The sequence below is a fragment of the Monodelphis domestica genome, chromosome 1 (genome assembly GCF_027887165.1).
Source record: "Monodelphis domestica isolate mMonDom1 chromosome 1, mMonDom1.pri, whole genome shotgun sequence".
NCBI classification, from domain to species: domain Eukaryota; kingdom Metazoa; phylum Chordata; class Mammalia; order Didelphimorphia; family Didelphidae; genus Monodelphis; species Monodelphis domestica.
Window position 1 is genome coordinate 507,068,435 of NC_077227.1, and position 21,288 is coordinate 507,089,722.

The 21,288-nt window shown below is 41.4% G+C and overlaps 1 protein-coding gene across 17 annotated transcripts in view; it reads left to right on the forward strand.

Annotated features, from left to right (window-relative positions):
• Positions 1–21,288, forward strand: part of ZMYND8 (zinc finger MYND-type containing 8) — a 133,419-nt gene that overhangs the window by 8,921 nt on the left and 103,210 nt on the right. For 3 of the 17 annotated variants that reach the window (XM_056812994.1, XM_016424937.2, XM_016424922.2), the window contains one exon: positions 16,250–16,320. In XM_056812994.1, the coding sequence (XP_056668972.1) occupies positions 16,296–16,320 (25 nt within the window). In that variant the 5' untranslated portion in view covers positions 16,250–16,295. Of the gene's footprint in view, positions 1–5,681; positions 6,525–6,578; positions 6,864–7,467; positions 7,668–8,114; positions 8,221–8,490; positions 8,984–10,977; positions 11,017–16,249; positions 16,321–21,288 lie in introns of those variants that run through there. The other 14 variants (XM_056813000.1, XM_056813005.1, XM_056812990.1 and 11 more) reach the window with 12 other exon arrangements.

Sequence of the window (21,288 nt, forward strand, 5' to 3'; positions counted from 1 at the left end):
TCAGCCAATACACAGTATTACTTCCAAGATGGAAAGTCAGGGTTTAAACAAAATCCAAAAAACTCTGCAGTGGCTCTGTATTGTTCCTCGGACTCCTTTGCCAAACCCGGGCCCTCTATTACAAAGGACTACCCTCCTTTTTTGGCCTGATCCTGTATCATTTCTCTTCTAAGCTGTGTTTTCCTGACTCCTTGCCTCTTGGTTTCCTTTTGTTGGTCTGGAATGTCATTTCTATTTCTTTCCCCTTTTTCCTTGCTGACCTCAAATCAAATGTCACCTCCTCCAGGAACCCTTCCCTGATTTAGATGGTGGGTAATGGTCTTTTCCCATTGATTCTGGAGAGCTCCTGTTTCTGTAAACCTTTGGATGCAGTTAACCTTCTGCCCATTTGTGACCTGAGAAGGTGTCGCACCCCTCTGCCAAACTCTCAGCGAGGTGATCTGGGACTTGTGATTCTGTTTTTGTAGTTGTACCGAGCCTAGCACCATGGGTTTCATTCTTGTGTTGAGCTTCTGCGCTGAGATGAGGAACAGGAATTGAATGATGCCTTGTTTTTATGCAGGGGATTAGTGCTAGGCTTCAAATCAGGAAAAGTGGGCTCAAAGCCAATATCGAACACCATCTAAGTGACCCTAGACAAGTCACTTAAACTCTGGATGTTTCATTTGCTTTATCTCTTTCCTTATTCCTTATGATAACACTAGCTTTTACTTTGCAAGATTGCTAATAGAATTTTGTATTTATAGCTGGAAAGAGAGAACCTAATCCACCCGCAGGCAGCCAGTTTGCACAGTGGATCTGAATTCAAATTATGCCTAGCTGTGTGATTCCAAGCAACTCGCCTCACCCTGTTTGCCTCATTTTCCTCATCTGTCAAATGAGTTGAAAAAGGAAATGGCAAACCACTGAAGTATCTTTGCCAAGAAAACGCCAATGGAGTTGAGAAGAATTGGATGTGACTGAAACAATCAACCCATTTACATTATAGATGAGGTCGTCAGGATCACATAGGATAACATATGTCCAACTATTGTACAAATTATTAGTATATTTATTTTTATTGTTAGCATTATTATTATCATCTTTAAACCCTTACCTTCCATCTTAGTCAATATTGGTTCCAAGGCAGAAGAGTCTAGGCAATGGGAGTTAAATGACTTGCCCAGGGTCACACAGTTTGGAAGCATCTGAAGTCAAATTTGAACCCAAGACCCTCCCATCTCCTGGCCTGGCTCTCTGTCCACTGAGATGCCTAGCTGTTCCTGTTAGCATTATTATTGCCCAAATTTTGGGCAGTTGAGTGAGCATTGGACTTGTAATTGAAAGACCTGGGTTTGCATCCCATCTGTCCCTGGCAATATGGCCTTGTTCAAGTTACTTAAAATTAAAAATCTTTTCGGCTTCAGTTTCTCTGTTGGCAAAATGAGGATAATAACAGCATCTTTTTCAATGAGATTTTATAGACAAATTTCTTTGTAAATCTTAAGATGCTATGTTCGCTTCAGTCATTTTCAGTTGTGTCTGACTCCGTGTCCTCATTTGGGGTTTTCTTGGCAAAGATCCTGGAGTAGTTTGCCTTTCTTTCTTTCTTTCATTTTACAGATGAAGAAACTGAAGTAAACAGGGTTTAGTGACTTGCTCAGGGTCACACAGCTAGTGTCTTAGGCCAGATTTGAACTAATGAAGAGGAGACCAGGCCTGACACTTATTGACTTGGCTGCCCTTAAAACACTATGGAAATAGAAAAATAAAAATATTATTAAATAGCCTCGGGTCTTTTATTTTCCTTCTGATAAATGAGGTCCTTCTGAATACCCTCAGAACCATCTTATTTTTTATTTTTTTGCTGGCCTAATTCCTACCCTCTCATCTTCTCACATGCTTCAAATTTCAAATTCCTTTTTTCTCTTAACATTTGGTCCTATTCTCCCCTTTGAAAAACAAACTTCCTCACCTCCTGTCTTAGAATCTATCTGTTTTAAGGAAGAGGAGCGGTAAGGGCTAGGCAATTTAGGTTAAATGACTTGCCCAAGATCATGCAGCTAAGAAGTATTTGAGATCACACTTGAACCAGGGTCCTCCCATCTCCAGGCCTGGGTTTTCTGAGCTACCTTGCTGCCCCCAAATCTTCCCTGATCTTTCTCATCTCACTCCTTCCACCCAGGAGTGTGACTTGCCTAAGGCCACACACATAGTTAATAGAAGAGCTGGTGTCTTGGTTTCTCTCTAGTCCTGTGTTCTTTCTGCTTCATTGCATTTGGGAGAGCCTGCACCATGCTGTGTCTGTCCCCTGGGTAAAAATGTAGGTGATTAACTTCCTCCACAGCGGTGACATGTTGTAGTTGCCTTATTCCTATCTTGACAGAATTATACCTTTGCAAAGGACAGATATGGAACATTTATGTAACTGTGGTTGCTTTTAAAATTCCAGCTTGACTTAACTGAAATTTTTCAAAACAAGATATTTAGAAGCCTCTCCTTCAAATAACAGACAAACGTGTGTTAAGCTGAGACAGATAACTAAAAGTGTGTTTATTTTCATCTGTGGAATAAGGAACTATCTCTGAGAGCAGGTTTTATGGGTCTTGTGTTGTCATTGTCATGTGGCTGGCTAGTGGCCAGAGGCCTTAGAATTCTTTTTAGCTGGCTACGGATGAAAGGTTTAGCAAATAGGGTGCAGGGTGGACCTGTGCATTACCTAGAGCTCTCATATAGTATTCTGTCAGTCTTCAGTAGCCATATTTTCTCCCCAAATTAGGGGGTCTTTCCTGGAAATGTTAGAGAGATAAGATTCGATCCATTTTGTTGAGTGCACAACTTCTCAACATCCCCTTTCTCTGTGCTTGTTTGAACTTGTACCAATTTCCCAATAGGGATAACACAGAAATTGGACAAACTTCTTTTTCTTGGGATCATGGAGTACAGATTGGAGGAAAGAAGAAAAGAATATTCTTTGTCAAATTTTTCCTTTTCCAGGGAGGATGGAATCCTGCCTGTGCCTCTATTTCCTAATCTGTACAATAAGGCCCTTCAATTAGATGTCCAAAGTTCCTTCAAATTCTTCATAGGTATATATTTTATCTTCTAAGGCCCCTTCAAGTTCTAACTATCTCAGGTCCCTTCTTTCTCTGATGTTTATTGTTCTAAGGGCCCTTCCTTCTAACCAACATGGAATTATTTATGTTTTAATGTCTTGCCAAGTTTTGACGTTCCATGTTCAGAGGTCTCTTCCAGCTCAGGCTTTCTTTGTTTGAAGGTTACTTCCTCTTCTGACATTTTGGGGTTTTAAGGTTTCCTCTAGCTCTGGCCTTCTGTTTTCTAAAGTCCTATCCTGCTCTGACATTCTGGATTCTTTTGTTCCAGGGTGACTTCTAGCTTTGCCTTTCTATGGTTCTTGAAGGGATTTCACTCAAAAAAAAAAAAAGAAAATAGCTTCCAGTGGTCAGTTAAATTTTCATGCATTTTGATAGATTATTCCCACTGCACTTGACTATATAGTTCCTTTTTTAGCCAATTGAGCTCTTTTCTAGATAACCTAATACCTCTCGCAATGTTAATTGCACTTCTGAAACAGTGTAGATTCGTCAGTCTGCTGGTTAGGCTTCCTATTCTTTGTCTCCAAAAACATTTGTAGAGGGCAAAGGCGAATATTGCTTATATAATGGACAACTGTGGGGTTAAAATCCATTGGCATAGGTAGACCATTTTAATTTCCTGCTTAGACACCAAAATGCCCCCGCCCCTGCCAATCATACAGCTCTCCTCCAATTTACAAACCCTCCTGTCCCTAAAATTCCTTTGTGAGCTGGTAGTTTTTAATTCAGAGTGCCTTTCCCCATGGTAACAATGTTATACATGGTACAATGCAGATTTCCCAGCCAGCCCTGAAAATTTTAACCCATACTTTAGCTGTGTGGTTAAAACAAGGTTTCTAGATTTGGCTGTGAGTAATTTCATTTCCCTGGCCTCAGTTTCCTTATCTGCCAAATGGTGACAGTAAATACCTCCCCTTCTGACTTTGCCAAACATAGTATCAAATTCTATTAGCCCTCCTTCTCCAGCCAGGAACCCAAGTCTTGGTGTTTTGGTTCTTTTTTGAACCTAAAAAGGTTCCATGGTTGGGGCATAGAAATCCAATCCCTCCCAACCTCTCATTTATAAGCTTGTAACTTGGGGGTAGAGGGCAATGTTGTAACTCTCTTGCCTCTTGTATTCTGAAAAAGATCAGATCTTCTCATTGTTTCAGAGGATAAGGCCCAATTCATATAATCTAGTCTGTGTGTTTTAATTGGGTCTCTGCTATACTGAACTGTTCCCTTCAAGTCCCTGGAGAAGAATTTATACATCCTCACTGGATGACAGAGGCAGGGTATCAGTTGCCCTTGTGGAAGGCAGGGAGAACTAGCTTTCTTCTCTATTTTCTTTGTGTGGAAGGACCTGGAACCAGGAAACCCGTTTGCATGTGGTAGAACTGCCTCCAGAGCTCTGGTGTAGCCACAGAAGAACCATGTTTATTTAGCTTCTCTTGTTTCAGGGTGCCACTTAAATCACTCCAGTAGTTTCTCCACTTAAACAACAACAACAACAATAACAAAAACCTTTCTGGATGTTTGAAGATCTTCCCTTTGGAACCTGACCCTTCCTTCTCCGGGTGGCCACAAGTTAGGAAATTGCAAGAGGTTTTGGGAGAAAACATAGGGAACGATTTTATAATGCTTTGGGAATTGCTGGGATTATAAGATGCCTTTCGGAAAGGGGTTCATAATATTGTAAGATTTGAAATTCTAATTCTCTCTGCACAATGTCTTCCTGGGAATAAGCTTCCAAAGATAAGGGGAGAATAGAATCCTAGGAAAGAGAACTGGAAGAAACCTAGGAGATTATTTTATAGTGGAGAAACTTGAAAAGAGAAGAGAAATGACTTAACTAAAGTTTACAGAAGTCCAGAGTAGCAAAGCTGGGATTCAAACCCAGGTCCCTCCACCACAGATATAGGAAATGCTCTTTTCCCTACTGGCTCTCCCAGGTTGGGCAACACATTTAAATAACTGCCCCACCTGCCTCCAGGGGAAAAAGGCCCGTGGGATAGAGGACTCTATATTTAAAAAACACTCACACACACTTTTAAAAAGCTCATTGTTCTGCTCCAGATCGGGCTAGACCGTGGGTTAGATTCTCTGTGTCCCTCACAGCATCAGGAAAGGCCACAATGTGGGCTCTGGCCCGCGTTTTGCTGGCCTCCTTCTCCCCTGGCTAATTTTTTACATCTTCCCCTATTCTTATTCAGATGGCTTCCCCGGCTCAGGGCTGGGGTGCCCCCACAGCAGGAGGTCCTAGCCAGCTCCTTGTGAAATGCAAGCCAGTATTTTTCCACGGGTCCTGAAATCGCCGCAGTTGTCTTCTTCTGGGCCTACTTTTTTCCAATGGGATTGAATGTGAGGGGGTTAATAGTCAGGAAGCTGTAGCCAGAGCAGGCTGAGACGGAAGTCAGGATTTTTGTTTAACTGACAGGTTTAGCAGGCCTCAGGGGTGGGGGGAGGGGAGAAGAAGTTGGTGAATTCAGGCATCTGGCTTGAGAGCCACAAGCCCAGTTATTCCTCAGTGCATTAACAAAGAGGGGGCAGACCCCACAGGGCCCCCTGGCCGGGCTAGCCGAAGTGCTCCCTTCCCCCGCCTCCGCAGTGGAGATGGCTTGTAAATCCCTTACCACAGGGGCATTTCTAGCCACTCGGCTCTGTGGGCCAGCCCTGCCACTCGGCCAGCCCGGGCTCTTGGAGGGCTCCCAGGGATCAGGCCGAGGGGTAGTGTAGTGACCCAGCCCCGGAGCACTTGGGTCGCTCTGATGTGCAATGCCCCTTTTTTTGTAGGGCGCCAGGGCTTTTCTCCTTTTCTCTAGCTCTCCTGGAGCCCTGGGATTTCTCCCCTTTCTCTCCCATTCCCTGGAGCCTCCCCTGACTCTGAGGGCAGACTCGGGCCAGCCTGGTAGCTGCAGAAACTGCTGGGAGTGTTCCTGGTCCCTGAAAGAAGAGCTGCTTGTCCTGTGTGTCTGTCTGCCGGTCTGTCTGGGTGTGTGTGTGTGGGAGCTGGGGAGGCTTCAAGGCTCTCAGAACTCCTTCCAGCCGCCGGGCTCCCCCTGGCTCCCCGACCTCGGGCTTTGGGCAGGCCGAGTGAGGGCTCTCGCCTTGGCCCAGAAATCTAATCAGGGTGTGGAGGAAGTTCACTCCGGGGCTGCTTTCCCAAGTTTTCCTTGCTGAAAAAGGCCTAGCTTAGCCTGTCTTTTTCTATGCACAGGATGGCTCCTGCTCACCAGGGCTGCACAAAGATAATCGCTCAGGAAGTGTTTCAGCCAATCCCCTGAAGCTTTACATTCAGATTTACCGCAGGAGCCAATCCAGGATTAGCTTTTATTAGGAAGACAGATCATCAGGCTGAAGTGCCAAACCCTTTCTGTGTGAGTTCTAGTGCCTGTCCTCCATGTTTTATAAGTATTGACATAACACTGTGTTAACAATGCATCCACAGAGGTAAGCCTTACTTTTTACCATTTTTTTTTCTCTGAGACATATGAATTGTGGGTTAACAGTTTGGTTCTCTGGGATTTGTCGAGCAAAACTCACCCCACAGCACTTTATTAAGTTGCAACTGTTTAAATGTGCTTTCTTGGGTCACATGGTCAGTAGCCATTAGCCATATCTTTATTTTTCAAACTGGCCAAACCTTGGCATACCTCCTCTTTCACCAGGGGATGGGGCTTCTCTAGAGTGTGTCCAGGTCCTGGCATTCCAAAGAAGCTTTCTCTCTCTGAGCAGTGTGGCTGTACTATTGTCTCTGGCTCACATGCCTGCTAGGGGAGAAAATGGAAGGTAAGGGAGCAGATGCATTTAACTGCCCTACAGGGAGCCCAGCCAGGCAGACAGCAGAGCAGGCAAGTTTACCTTTCCAAACAGGGTAAGGAACAGCTCAACTCCCTTCTGGCTAGCAGAATCTGGGCTTGGGGAGAAGCCTTGCCCTCAGCAGAAAGGGCTCCTGACAGATTTTAACTATTGGGCCTAGGTGTTGGTGTGCTTCATCCGTTCTGTGATCCAGTGCATCTTAACTTGAAATGGGTTATCAAATGTTTCCTTCCTTACAGTCCAACAGGGTGTGCTCCTCCTGAAGAGCAGTCTGGAGACAAAATGTTTCTCAAAAGTCTTCCTTCTGGTCTTTGGAGAGTTTTCTAAGGGGATAGGGGCAGGGGGGGTTGGGAATAGGCAAACAGCATGCAGCAAGAAAGGGATCAATCTGAAGGAATGACTTGATTTAAAAAAAAAATTCTTAGCCTTCTTCTCTTGCATGATTAAGAGGAATAATGTATCTTTTTATCTTTGCTTTCTCTCTCTCTCTCTCTCTCTCTCTCTCTCTCTCTCTCTGTCTCTCTCTCTCTCTCCCCCCCACCCCCCCTTACACTGTATCCTCCTCAGCCCTCTGCTGTGGAGGGCAGAGGAAGAAAACATGTTGTGGCTCATGACAGACAGCAGCATTACATGTTGTTGAGTATGTATGTATGTGTGTGTTTTTAATACTACGTAACTCTTTCCAAAATTTCCTTTTTGATCAATTCCCAAATCTGCCAGCCTGGTTCTATCTTCTTAACTGGAAAAATGAGACGGTTGCTTGCACCCTGGTTGGTAAGTAGGCAGTGCCCTGGGATGTGGACATTTTTAATAGTTTTCCCAACATTGTGGATTTTTAACAGGGGTTGGGGGGGAGTCAGTGCAGCAGGTGAGGAGGGCACTGTTGGGGGCTAGGCACAAATGAAGAACATTGGACAGTATCTGTTTTTAAGTGACTTGTGCATGTAAACGGTGTGTCAGTTTGAGTACACTGGTTTTTTTTTTTTTTGATAACCTGCTGCTAAGATTGAAGCTTATACTTCCTGTTTACCTTTAGCCAGCAAAAAAAAAAATGTTCTTTCTACTTACTGTATTACTAGACCCTTTAATTGGTGTGTATGGAGGTTAGAGCTCACTAGCAGAGTTTTTCTTGCTTATGAGATGTAATGAAAGTTCTGGTCCTCAGCACTGTCTTCCTCTTAAACACTGGAAAGGGGCTTATGTTGTTCCTTATGTTTTAAGATGTTATATGCAGTGTGAAATGCCATCCAGGACAAAGCCTCCTTTACTTCAGGAACTGACCTTGAACAGATTATGTACTTTTATTCCAAGTTGGACCTCCACATCTGTATGTATGCATGTTTCTTCCCAGTTGTGGGTTGTTGTTGGTTTTTTTTTTTGCCACATTTTTCTTATGCTAATGGGGTACTTAGGAGTTGCAAGGGAAAAACAGATTGCTTAATGTGTCTCTCTCCAGAATTTCTCCCTTCTGTAAATTTCTAGTTTGGAGATCCATCCAGTATGACTTTGCAAATGTGCAGTTATTGTTTCATGCCAACTTTATGAATAAAAAAATCCCCTTTTTTTGTAGTTTCCTGCAACCCACACCTTTAGCTCCAACTGAAAAGCTCATTTAATGAGGAGAAATGTACCAGATTGTAAGTTGAGAAAAGAATGTTCAAACACAGACCAGCATCTTAAGAAAGTTAAGGGCACCTCTTGAGTGATTTTTGCACTGCACAAAGTGATAGCAAATTCGTCTCTGAAGTAAGTTCAGACACTTAACTGCTTTCTTTGTTCTTACCTAATTGCTCTAAATGCAAATGATATCTTAAGGCACATCACCTTCCTTAGAACTTAAAAACAACTAGATGCCCAAATGGCCACCAGCAGCTGGATTTTGAGACCTAAATATTAACTAACATTCTGTATGTTTCACATCAGAAAGCCAGGGCAAGGGAAATGTAATCGAAAAGCTTGCATTAAAATGGCTCCCACAGGTTTTGTTAAAGGAAGGATCTGTTTCAAATATCCAGCCTCAGACTCACTGCTGACAGAAGTCTACAGCCTCGAACAAGTTGCCCTTGTCCTCAAACTGAGACCACAGCATCGTGAGTCTGCTGAAGTTTCCTATTTTTAATTACTTAAATATAATTCTTTTATAGTTTACTAAAAAAAAAAATAAATGTCTGCATTGCAGCAAGATGTCTGAGACTAGGTAGGGACAGCAGTGCTGTTTCACAGAGCAGCCCAATCAGGATTCTCCAAGCAGCCTTTGCACCAATCGCTGCTGAGGGTAGGTTAAAGATTGACAATTGCAGTGGCTAGACTGAGAGGCCCTTCTGGAAATTTCTACCATCTTTGTTCCATCTAAGTAAAGCAACTAAGCCAAGCTGAAGAATTTCATATAGTTGGTCTGCTTTGTCAAGGTATAATGTCCTATCTATTGGCCTGTTTATAGATTAACAACAAGAAGCAGCAGCAGGGAGAGTGTGTCATGTACAGGGCAGGCTGCCCTGCTCTGTAAGAAGCAAACTCAGGCAAAACTAGCTTTTATTTCTTCTTTCCTAGACTTTAAAGGAGTGATTTCCTGCAGCTGAAAGATTAGGTGTGGAGATTATTGCAGGAAGAAAAAAAAAAGTAACTGGTTTTATTAGGCTACCCTGAAAATGGTCAGTGTTCTGGTGGAACTAGAAGTTAATTATACATAATCACTCTGTAAACTTTCCACCAAAGGGTTATTCTAATTGTGCAGGTTGAATATGATTAGCCAGTTGGTGCCAAGTCCACTCACTTTTATAATTAGCTTCCTAAAGATGTGAATAGAAAGATAGAAACAAAGGGCCCCCTGGATTATAAATTGGGGATGAACACAATAGCTTTGTTGTTTGAAATTAAACAAAACATCTCCCTCTCATGCAGCAGAAGAGACACTGGTTCAGAGCATCACTAAATAGGGATAGGGGAAAATGAGTCACTTCTTAAAAGTGATGACAGTCACACAGAAACCCAGAAGGAAGAGGTAGGTTTATCATAGAAACCACTTCAAATATTCGATCTCTTTGTTTTCTTTCTTTCTGTGGTAAAGGAGGTTCTGGCATCTGAGTATTGGATCTCCCTGATGCCCCTATTGACATTGAGAAAGGCATATTCCTAGGGAGCCTTTAATTTTTCCACTAGGGAGATTTAGTATTTGGAAAAAAAAAAGATTAGAGACTCCTATTAGTGTTTTCTCCCTCCCTCCATCCCTCCATCCCTCCCTCCATCCCTCTCTCCATCCCTCCCTTCCTTCCTTACTCTCCCTTCCTTCCTTCCTTCATCCCTCCCTCCCTCCCTCCCTCCTTCCCTCCCTCCCTCCCTCCCTCCCTCCCTCCCTCCTTCCCTCCCTCCCTCCCTCCCTCCCTCCTTCCCTTCCTCCCTCCCTCCCTTCCTCTTTCCTTCCTCCCTTCCTCCCTTCCTTCCTTCCTTCCTTCCTTCCTTCCTTCCTTCCTTCCTTCCTTCCTTCCTTCCTTCCTTCCTTCCTTCCTTCCTTCCTTCCTTCCTCCCTTCTTCCTTCCCTCCCTTCCTCCCTTCTTCCCTCCCTTCCTTCCTTTTTTCCTCCCTCCCTTCCTCCCTTCCTCCCTTCCTTCCTTCCTCCCCTCCCTTCTTTTCTTCCTCCTTCCTTCTCTTTCACTTTCCCTTCTTTTTTTCCATCTTTTCTTTCCTTGTCTCTCCCTTTCTCAACAAAGTGTTGCCCTTTGACTTTCAGATGCTCAGCCAGGTTGCAATTTTTCTTTTCAAAAACCATTTCATCCCTTACTCCCCACCCCCACTTTCCTTAATGGCCAACAAGCATGTAGTAGCCATGTGAGTGAGACCTGCAGCTAGGGCAGCAGGAAGGCAGGCAGTCCCTATGCAGGTTGCCCAACCCCTGCAATGCTAGGGGAACAGGCTCTGGGAAGTGCTCTCTTTCCTCCTTTAGAGCTAAGAGCAGTCACCCTGGAGCTCCAGCTAGCCACATAAAAGAATGCTGAGGTCATTCTCAACCCTGCTTCCTCCTGAAACACTAAACTGTGCATTATCCACTCTTAGGCTAGGAGTCTGGCCCCCAAACTGGGTTTAGAAACCTATTGTTAATTCTGAGTGAACTGTCGAAATCTAATTTGTGAGTATGCTGGGCATTGATGAGTTTATTTATTTATTTTTTCTCTTTAATGCAGGCTCAAATTGTTTCTCTTTGACATTAACTGTTGTAGTTCCAGTTGTTAACTGTGTCGGCATTTTATCATAGCAGCATTAAAGCCAGCCTCATCATTTTTGCCTTCATATCCCTGATACATACATACCTAATACATACACATACATGTATGTGTATATATGTGTATGTATATGCATATGTAATATACTGTTTTAATAGATATTTCTTTGTAGGCATGATTGGTTCAGAACTTCTTGTGGGCTTCTACAGAGGTTTAAGGCAATAAACAAACCTGTTTATTTTGTCTGGGCCTCATTTTAAGGAGCCTCTTAGCTTGCATGGCTTTTGAGACTATGGAGTGGACTTAAAACACTTCCATTTAATTATTCCTTTTGGCATGCTGAGCTATTTTCTAATGTACATTGTGGGGGGAATGAACGTTTTCAGTACACATTTAAAATCCTTGGATATTTGCTGTTGTACTGCTCCTGCCTGATTTCCTTTTGCATCCAGTTTTTGCCATGGAGTCTTGATATAATTACTAACCTTTTAACCCCTTCACTGGATTTATGCTTTTTCAGGGGGCTCAGAACAAGAGGCTTCATCACCCAGCTGCGTGGTGAGGGGGTCAGGCTTTTCTTAGTAACCTGTGACTTCACAAACTGCCTTGTCATTATTTGTGTGTTCTTAGCTAAATGCTTGGTTGTCAGGAGTCCTTTGGTCCTCTTCTCCCAATCCTGAGATTTAGAAGATGACTTTGAAAATAGCATTGCTGTTTAAACGAGAGATAGAGTTATTGAACAAACTGCTACCATTTTAGCCACAGTGAGTGCAGGAATGAGGCATTGCAGGGCTGCCAGACGCCATTTTAAGAATCCTGCATGAGTAGCATAGCTACCGATGGGTATGAGGCTGTTATAGGTGAGTGCTTATACAAAGCTGCAATTTATTCAGTCATGGCATGCTAATCTTTCCTCCTCACCCTCAACTTCAATTAATTGCCGATTTTGAGAATCATGGTTTTTATGTGCTGTTCACTCTTGTGATCTGGAGGGACTAGAGGAAGGAATGATCTTGGGGAGAAGACAGAGAAATTAGTATTTTTAAGGAAAACAACAAGAAGAGCAAAGATCTTTCAGAGGGCATGATTCTTGACCTTGAATTGGTGTGATTCTCATGGGGGAGGACCAAAATCTTATGCTTGCTTGTTGGTGTGACTTTTCCAAATCTGTCAGATAGTCTTGGTTAAATGTCAAGGTGATAGGGAGGGGGCATTTTGGGAAATGAAATATCTGGGCATTTTTCTGTTCAAAGGTGGGGGGGACCTGCCTTATTCCTCAGATGTGTTGAGGAGGTACTTGAGAATTAGCATCTTGCATGGAATCCTCAGAATTATTAACAGGAAAGCTGAAAAAGCAGACCCTATGACATGTAGCAGTTCAACTGCAACTTTGGGGGGGGAAATTGCTCTTTTGCAGCTAAGGCAGGTTAAGATGTAAATCTAGATATGGTCACACTTGTGCTTTGGGTGAGGAATATTGTTATTGCAGGGACTGGATGCTTTTGGCTTGTATTTGTTGGCACTGTTTGTGGTTTTAAATTGTCTGAAATGTAATAGTTTGTAAGGTAGCTACAAAGCCAAGTCACGAACGTTAAGGTAAATCAGTGATGCCATTTCTCAGGGAGAATAACTATTGAGATAAGTCAGATAAGTTCATAGGAAATTTTCCCTTTTAGGTTAAAAAATGAGTGACTTCCCACCTCTCTTCCCCTTTCCCTACAACTAATCTCCTTCCCCATCAAACTGGATCACAAAGTAATGTTAGCTTCTTGAGCAGAGGTTGTTTGTTTCTTTGTTTTTCTTTTTCAGTTTATTCTATCCAGAGAGCAGCAGCTCACTGTTGGGAAAGCTCCACCATGTTGTCAGTGGCTATTATGTGCACAGTCCAGCTAATGGCAGGAGTGATAACAGCATGATTTCAGATGCCACTACCTTTAAAAAAAATACTGTTCATTTAGCCTGCTTTTCAAGGAATTGAAACTGCTCTCAGTGTGAATGGACCAAGATGCAGGATGCATTCAGACAGGTTTTAGGGAATTCTTAGGAGAGATTCAGATAGGATGTTCCCTAGTTATTCTGTAGAAAAGACCATAGTGCTTAAGCATTAAACCAGAATGAGAGCAGTGATGCAGAAAAAGGAAGTCTTTTTGGATGTGGCTATGCAAAATAAGTAATTTTGTTTTCTAGTCATTGTTATTGTAAACCAAGTGCTTTCCTTAACTATAGTCACTGTCCCATTTCATTTATTTTGATGCAGTATGTATGTATGTATGTATGTATTTGCCTTTTGAAACAATAATGTTTTTCTTGGAGACAGATGGTTTTCAGAATTATTGTACTTTTGCTAGAGGAAAGCCTGTGGTGATATTATTAAGATTGGGACATGTAGAAAAGCTTAACTTTTTCTGTTATTCAGAATTGATTATTTTAAGCTTTGTAAGAGATAGTAAATAGGTAACTAGGTTTTACTTTGAAACCCATTACCAGATTTTTTTTTTTACTGATAACCAGTTTTCCTGGGCTGAAATAAGCTAAATTATTGTTTTTTGAATACATCATCTGTAATCCCTTTGAATTTTTTTTAATCATTGCTGAAATAGTGTTGATTCTTATTATTGTTTCTTTTATTGTGTGTTTTGGCTGAATAATTCTCTTAAAGTTCTCTGTTATTCAAAACATCTGATCAGTTTCCGGAAGTTTAGTGTTTCATGTAGGATTTGAATGGGAGAAATTCTAGGTTAAGGAGGACCAAATGCTCATTTTGTTTTGTTTTTGAAATTTACCCTCCATCCCTCTTGTGCTAGAAGCACTAGAAATTGATTATATTTTATTTTCAGCCACCTCAGGCAAGAAAACAAATCATTAGATTGCAAAGACCATGTGTCAGGGGGTGAATGTACTTCCAAGTGTAAAATGTTTTATTTCTTTAGTTCTTAGGCTACAAGGTAAAAAGTATTAATATGAAAATCATCTTCAACTATCACTATTATATTATCTGGAAGCTAGGATGGCTTCATTCAGTTGAAAACCATCTGGGAAAACATATCAATCATTTGTTTGTGAAAAGGCAGTTCATGAATTTTATAACTTGTAATTAAATCCTTTGAAGCACAGGTATGTACAAATGAAATAATGATTGGGATGGTGAAATCTGAGTGGAACAAAGCTTTGTTACTGAAATTCAGATTGTCCTTTTCCCTCAGCTTTTTCATTTTCTGTCCACTATTCTAAAATCCTGAATCTTAGGTCTGTGGGAACCTCTTCATAATTCCTCCCTGTTTTCTATTTATATTCTCTCTTCACTTCCCCACCTTTATCTTTTCCTAGGCAATCTTTTGGTGTCTCTGTCTTGGGTGGGAGGGAATATATCCATATCCTCATTGGATATATTCACAGAATCCTAAGACCTGGAAGGGACTTTAGACTCCAGAAATTTAGAGGCAGACAATATCTTTAAAAAAAAAAAAAGAGCTAGAAGGAACCTTAAGACATAATTTAGTTCAATTACTACCCAAATTAGGACCCCCCCTCCCCCATATAGCCTACTGGACCAGTAGCAATTCAATCTTTGAAGAACTTCAAGTGATGGAGAATTAGTTCATTATTTCCTATGGCAGTCCATTCCTTTGTTGGACAGATCTGATTTTTGGGAAGTTCCTCCTTATGTTGCTTCAGCTTTATATTCTTTTATTATTTGATCCTTGGCCCTTGCCTTGTATATCCTAAATAATTCCAGTGTAGTTGGCAGCAGGACAAAAAAGCGTAGCTTAATCCTGATCTGTATCCCCTAACTTCTTGCCTTGGGTCTGATTCTCTTCCGAATGCGAATTTCCTGTGTTATCCATTTTGAGGTATTAAAAAACATTTTTTAAAATTATTGAAGCAGAATCTGATGTATATGATTTTGGAATAAAATCAGAGGCTGCCCAGAGTAACAGAAAGAAATCTAGAGACCTGGGCCCTTTTCCTGAGGCCCTGCCATTCACCAGCTGTGTGACCTTGGGCCTCTTATTTTCTCTTTTGTAAAACTAGATGATCTTTCTATGTTCTGTGTTCAAAAGTCCTTTCCAGCTCAGACATTTTGTGTTCTAAAGGCCTTTCCAGCTCCCATATTTGGTTTCAGGATGAATTTCTGGGTATAAAAATGTTGGTAGTTCAATAATTTGCCCACATGCCCCTATGAAAGAAATAAATATTTTGTGTGTTTTTAGGGCTGGAAGGAGGTGGGGGTGGGAAGAAAGGAGCTCACATGGTTTCTTCATCAACTCTGAATAATTTGGGGAAGGAGAGAGGTGGATGGATTAGGGAAAGGAAAAGATTGGGGGAGGGGGAGAAAAGAAAGGAGGGACAGTTTATAGCAGTTTGCACCTGCTTAGTAGGGGAGGATGGGAATGAAATCTGCCCAGGAGGAGGAACACTGCTTCTTCTCTCTCCTCCCCTCCCCCTTCCTAATAATTGTTCCTTATTCTTGTTTGGTGGTGGAGGATAATTGCTCACAGCTTGAAGGAATATTGATCACTACCTCCTAGTTTCACTGGACTGGGAGGCAGGAGCCTGGGTTCTAATTCCTTACAACTACAGCTGGTTCCCTGAGCATTCTTAAGACTGGGCATTTCTCATGTTGCCCACATTTTTCCATTTTGTTAATTTATTATTATTTTTAGGTTCCCTCCCTCCGAGGGATGTTGTCAGGTTGAGATAATTAATGTCTTAGAAGCACTTAGAGCTCCTTAAGGAAATGCTCCATTAAATACAAGTTTGCATTGTTATGCTTTCATACAAAACAATATTCAGGAATCTCTGCTTCTAGGCTCTTTATGGGGCCAATGCAAACTGCTCTCCCTTAGCTCCATTGTAACAATTGGACACATGGTATATCTTGCTGAGTAGTCCTGGAAATAGGTTGGCTGAAAAGTTACTTTGACAGTCAGTAGCATAATGTGCCTGCCTCTAAAGCTAAGAGAATAATTTTGAAAAACAAACTAAAACCTCCTAAACTTTCTAGTAGTCTTAATCGTTAAAATCAAGTGAGTGTTTAAAGGTGGGGTGTGTGTCTGAAGTCAAACTAGTCGGGCCCCATTTAGCCTTTTTCCCCCCTTTTTATGTATCTAAACTTGAAAATGATTTGCTCTATTTCAGCTTGGCTGAAGAGGAGATAAAAGCAGAGCAGGAGGTGGTAGAGGGCATGGATATCTCTACTCGATCCAAAGGTGAGTAAAAATCTCTGTAAAAATCAGGGCCTTTGCGAATCTTAGGGTCTTTGCTGTCTAAAAGTAGAAGAGTATTTGGAATTGCTTTTGTGGTTGAAAAGCAGTGATTTTCCAAGGTGTTGTTGCAGGATCAGTCAGATTGCAGATTGTGGCTCTTGGTATCAACTTAAATTTGTAGGGAAATAACTTCCTCTGACTTCTTTTGGTATGTTTTGCTTAAGTGGCCTTTTCTGTTGTTTGTCCTCTATCTTGTAAGTATTTTGTGGTGAATAGAGAGTAGTGAGGGGACTCAGAACCAGGAGAACTGGCTTTAAGGTCTGACTATGTTACCTTTGCTGCCTGTGTGACCTTGGGCAAAGTTATTTTGCCTTTTTTCAGGTCTCAGTTTCCTCATCTGTAAAATGAGAGGGTTAGACTGGATAATCTTTAAGACTATCTCTTGCTTTAAATCTTTGATTTAGTGATCTTGTGAACTCTGACATTTACTTGGTATTTGACCATAGGGCAAAGTCTGTCTCTCTCTCTGTCTCTCTCTGTGTCTCTCTTTTCTCCTCTCTCTCTCTCCCCCCCCCTCTCTCTCCCCCCCCCCCCTCCTCCCTCAAATGAGTGTAACTCTCTAGGGCCACAAGACTCTTGTAAGGTGCTCAGAGTCAAAGGAGACCTTATAGACCATTACTTGATGACCTTTAGATATTAGAATTTATAAACAAAATTGGTTAAGAGAAGGCAGAAGGCACTTGCTGTTTTCATTTTCAAGCCCTTACTCTTTGGAATTGCAAAAGGAGGAGGAAGTTGGTATTTCACTTTAGAAAAAAAACAGTAGCTGGTTTCCAGCTAGTGACAAAAAAGACACTTGGTGTTTTAAAATACACTTGGTGTTTGGCAGCCTGAGGCCAATTTTTGTGTCAAGGACAAATTTTTAAGAAAGCTTATAACTAAAACATTGTTTCCTTCCCAAATTCAGCTTTGACCCTAAAAGATTCTTTATTGAGCAGGCCTCCTCCCTTTACTTTTGGGGTTGGAAAGCAGCAACCAGAATTTGCAACCTTTATGACCTCAACTCCTCCCCAAAAGACATATCTATTCCTTTCCTTTTAGTGATGGAACTTCAAGATGGATTGTCACTCAAGCATTCTTTCAGTAGTTTGGTTGATGATTGTTGTAACTCTTTTCTCCTAGTTTAATTGTCCTGCTAAAAGAAGGGTATTTGTTCATTCAGTGATTCAAAGGGTGTTTATGGCTAGGGAGCTTCTTTGCTAGATATTTTAGGCTAAGACTTAGGGAGGATAATCTGTGGGCTCCCCTTAAGTGGTTTAGAAGAAGCATTTAATAAGCATCTGCTATGTGCCAGATTTTATGTTCGGCAGTGAGGATACAAAGGGAAAACTAAAAAATATAAATGATAATTGATTTTATATGGAAAGTGAGGGAGAGAAAAGGGTGAATCAGAGATGATGACCACTGAGAACCACTTGGGTACCTGGGAGAATAGTGGCATCCCTGTCAAATATGGAGAATTTTGTAATAGGGTCTGGAGTCAGGAAGATCTGGGATCTTTGGGATCAGGGATTTTGAAGGGTGAAGATAATAAGCTATTTTAGACAAAGTTGCATTAGAATTTCCTGAGGGACAACCAGATTGTGATATCCAGTAGGCAGTTTCATGCTTTCTTGGATTTCGAGCTGAAAAGGGCCCTAGTGTGTTGGTAAAGGATCAGATTTCAGGAGAGAGACAGAAAGAGAGAGAGAGAAAAGAGAGCAGTTGATGGGGGGAGGAGGGGAACGAAATGTTGAACAAAAATTTTTTGAGTCAATATGCAACTAAGGGGCAAAAGAGTGGTATAGATACTTGATGCCATGAATTAAGAAAAAGGATGTCACTCTGGGTTGGTAATTTATACCATTTACCTCATGCACCCTGAAATACCTTGGCCTATCGCTGCCTATCTGAATCTTAAGTTTCCTACAAAGCTCAGACAGAAATGGGCTAAGGTATTTCAGGTGGGATGAGGGGAGTTGAATAAATTACAAAGGTGGGAATACACATATATTTAAGTGGACCATTCTGGCTAGAGAAGAGAGTTTATTTACATAGATGGAAGAGTGAAAGAAAATAGTTTGAAAACAATAGTTTGGACAAAATTATAAAGGCATGTCAGGTTGGACTGAAAAAAAGGAGATTTTTGAACAGAGGAGAGGAGGAGGGACATGGTGAAAGAAGCATCTTTAAAAGTTTAGGATGTGTTGGGCAAGATGGCATATTGGGAATTGGAGGAGGAAAAACTGGATCAAGAAAGACTAGGTTAGAGGTTGTTGCACAAGTTTGGGCAAGATGGAATTGGAGTCTGAACAAGAAAAGTGAGAGAAAACGAGAAAGGAAAACCAAAACAATTAGGAACAAAAAGAGTGTGGCTTATTTCAGGAATCCTTAATTTATTGTCATGGCACTCTCTTCAAGAATACTGATCACAACCTTTCTATGACTCATCGACATTTTTCATGAATAGTGACCAAAAAATTCACCCACATAGGGATGAGTCTTTGAAATTAGCCAGGTTGTTTTTTCTAAAATAGAACATAGATTACCGAGTTCAGATTAAAATCCTTTCTATTTTGGTAGAATCAGCCAGATATTGTACTTTGAGAATGTAACTAGTGTAGTTGAAAAAATACTGCTGGATTTGGAGTGAGAGAACCTGGATTCAAATTTTGGTACCTCTAAGCTTACTTTATGAGAGATCTCAAAAAAGCCACATAACTTTTCAGAGCATTAGTATAATCATTTGTAAAGTGAGGGCATTGAATTAAATAATTTCTAGGCCATTTCAGCTCAAAATTTATCTTATAGTCTTTGGCTATGATCCTATGGCCTCCTCATGATGAAGCAGCATCAGAGGAAGCCATTAATGGAGGAGGTTGTTGCTAGAAAAATGATGATTTCTCCATAAAAGGAGCCTAATAGAGGTTCTAATACAGTGATTGAGTTTTCCTTTTTCTTAAGAAGAAAATCACATATAGGTGCTTCTTAGGCGCTGCTCTTTTCTAAAGTGATGAAGTTCAGGACCCTCCAGAAGACAGGCACGCTCCTTTTAATCTTCAGTTGAGAGTGGGAAGCCCTTTCTCCTTTCTCACCATTATGAATTTCTGTTTTTAAATTTAAAAAAAATTTTAAAACTCTTACCTTCCCTCTTGGAGTCAATACTGTATATTGGCTCCAAGGCAGAAGAGTGGTAAGGGCTGGGCAATGGGGGTCAAGTGACTTGCCCAGGGTTACCTAGCTGGGAAGTGTCTGAGGTCAGATTTGAACCCAGGACCTCCCATCTCTAGACCTGGCTCTCAATCCACTGAGCAACCCAGCTGCAACACCCCCCCCCCCCCCCATTATGAAATTAAGCTGTGAAATACACAGTTGTCAATTGTCTCTTTATTCTCCTGTTCTGTCTGAAGGTCTGGGTACCAGATGATAAGGTTTTACTTCCTTCCCATCCCCTGTTGTTTGAGATTTTTCACTGTGGGCACCTATACTCCTACCTTTTTATGACCTTTTACTGACAAGTGGAGGTTCTCCTTGTTCCCTTCCTAGCTTTGAGTCCTTGGAAGCTTTTGGTTAGGAATCATGTAACAAAGTGATTTACCCCATTTACAGCAAGGAACACTGCCTTCTGGGACATTTACCCCATGGAACTTGTCCAGTATTAGGAGTTGGCATAGGGGGTACATTTAGAGAAGTTATTATTGTAATTTGCCTCATCCTGGACAGTGCCCTTTCTGACCAGAGAATATCCTAGAATGTCAGAATTTCAAAATATTAGAGTTGGAACTGGTCTTAGAGCTTGTCACTTCCAACCCCCTCATTTTTAAATTTTATTTTATTTAATCAATTTAGAACATTATTCCTTGGTTACAAGAATCATATTCTATCCCTCCCTCCCCTCCCCCTGCCCTTCCCATAGCCAACGCACAATTCCACTGGGTATTACATGTGTCCTTGATCAGAACCCATTTCCATGTTGTTGATGTTTTCACTAGGATGTTTTCTTTGGTGTTTCTATTCCCACAGTTTTTCCTCTGAATGTGGATAGTGTTCTTTCTCGTAGATCCCTCCAGGTCCAGCTCCTTCATTTTACATATAAGGAAACTGAGGTTTAGATAGTTTAGATGATTTATCCAAGATCACATAAGTAATAAGGGGCTAGGCTGGGATTTGAACCACTCTCTTTTGGCTACAGTTTCAGTGATCTTTCCAATGTACTGCTGTTCATTCTTTATTTAGTTTTAAACCCTTCCTGTCTTAGAAGGGTAAGGGCTAGACAAAGAAGGTGATGTGACTTACCCCCAGAGTCCCACAGGTAGGAAGGGTCTGAGACCCAATTTGAACCCAGGTCCTTCTCACTCTAGACTTGGTGTGGTACCTAGCTGCCCTGCCTATACTTTATTTTTTGTTTTTATTTTTTTATTTAGAATATTTTCCATGGTTCCATGATTCATGATTCATGACCTCCTCCCTTCCCTTTTCCCTCCCCTCTCCCAGAGCTGATAAGCAATTCCACTGGGTTATACATGTATCATAGTTCAAAACCTATTTCCATGTTACTCATATTTGCACTGGAGTGATCCTTTAACATCAAATCCCTAATCATATCCCTATTGAACTATGTGATTGATAATATGTTTTTCTTCTGCATTTCTGCTCCGACAGTTCTTTCTCTGGATGTGGATAGCTTCTTTCTCATGAGTCCCTCAGAATTGTCCTGGATCATTGTATTGCTGCTAGTAGAAAAGTCTATTACATTCGATTGTGCCACAGTGTATCTGTCTCTGTGTACAATGTTCTCCTGGTTCTGTTCCTTTCACTCTGCATCAATTTCTGGAGGTCTTTTCAGTTCACATGGAATTCCTCCAGTTCATGATTCCTTTCAGCACAATAGTATTCCATCACCAACAGATACCACAATTTGTTCAGCCATTC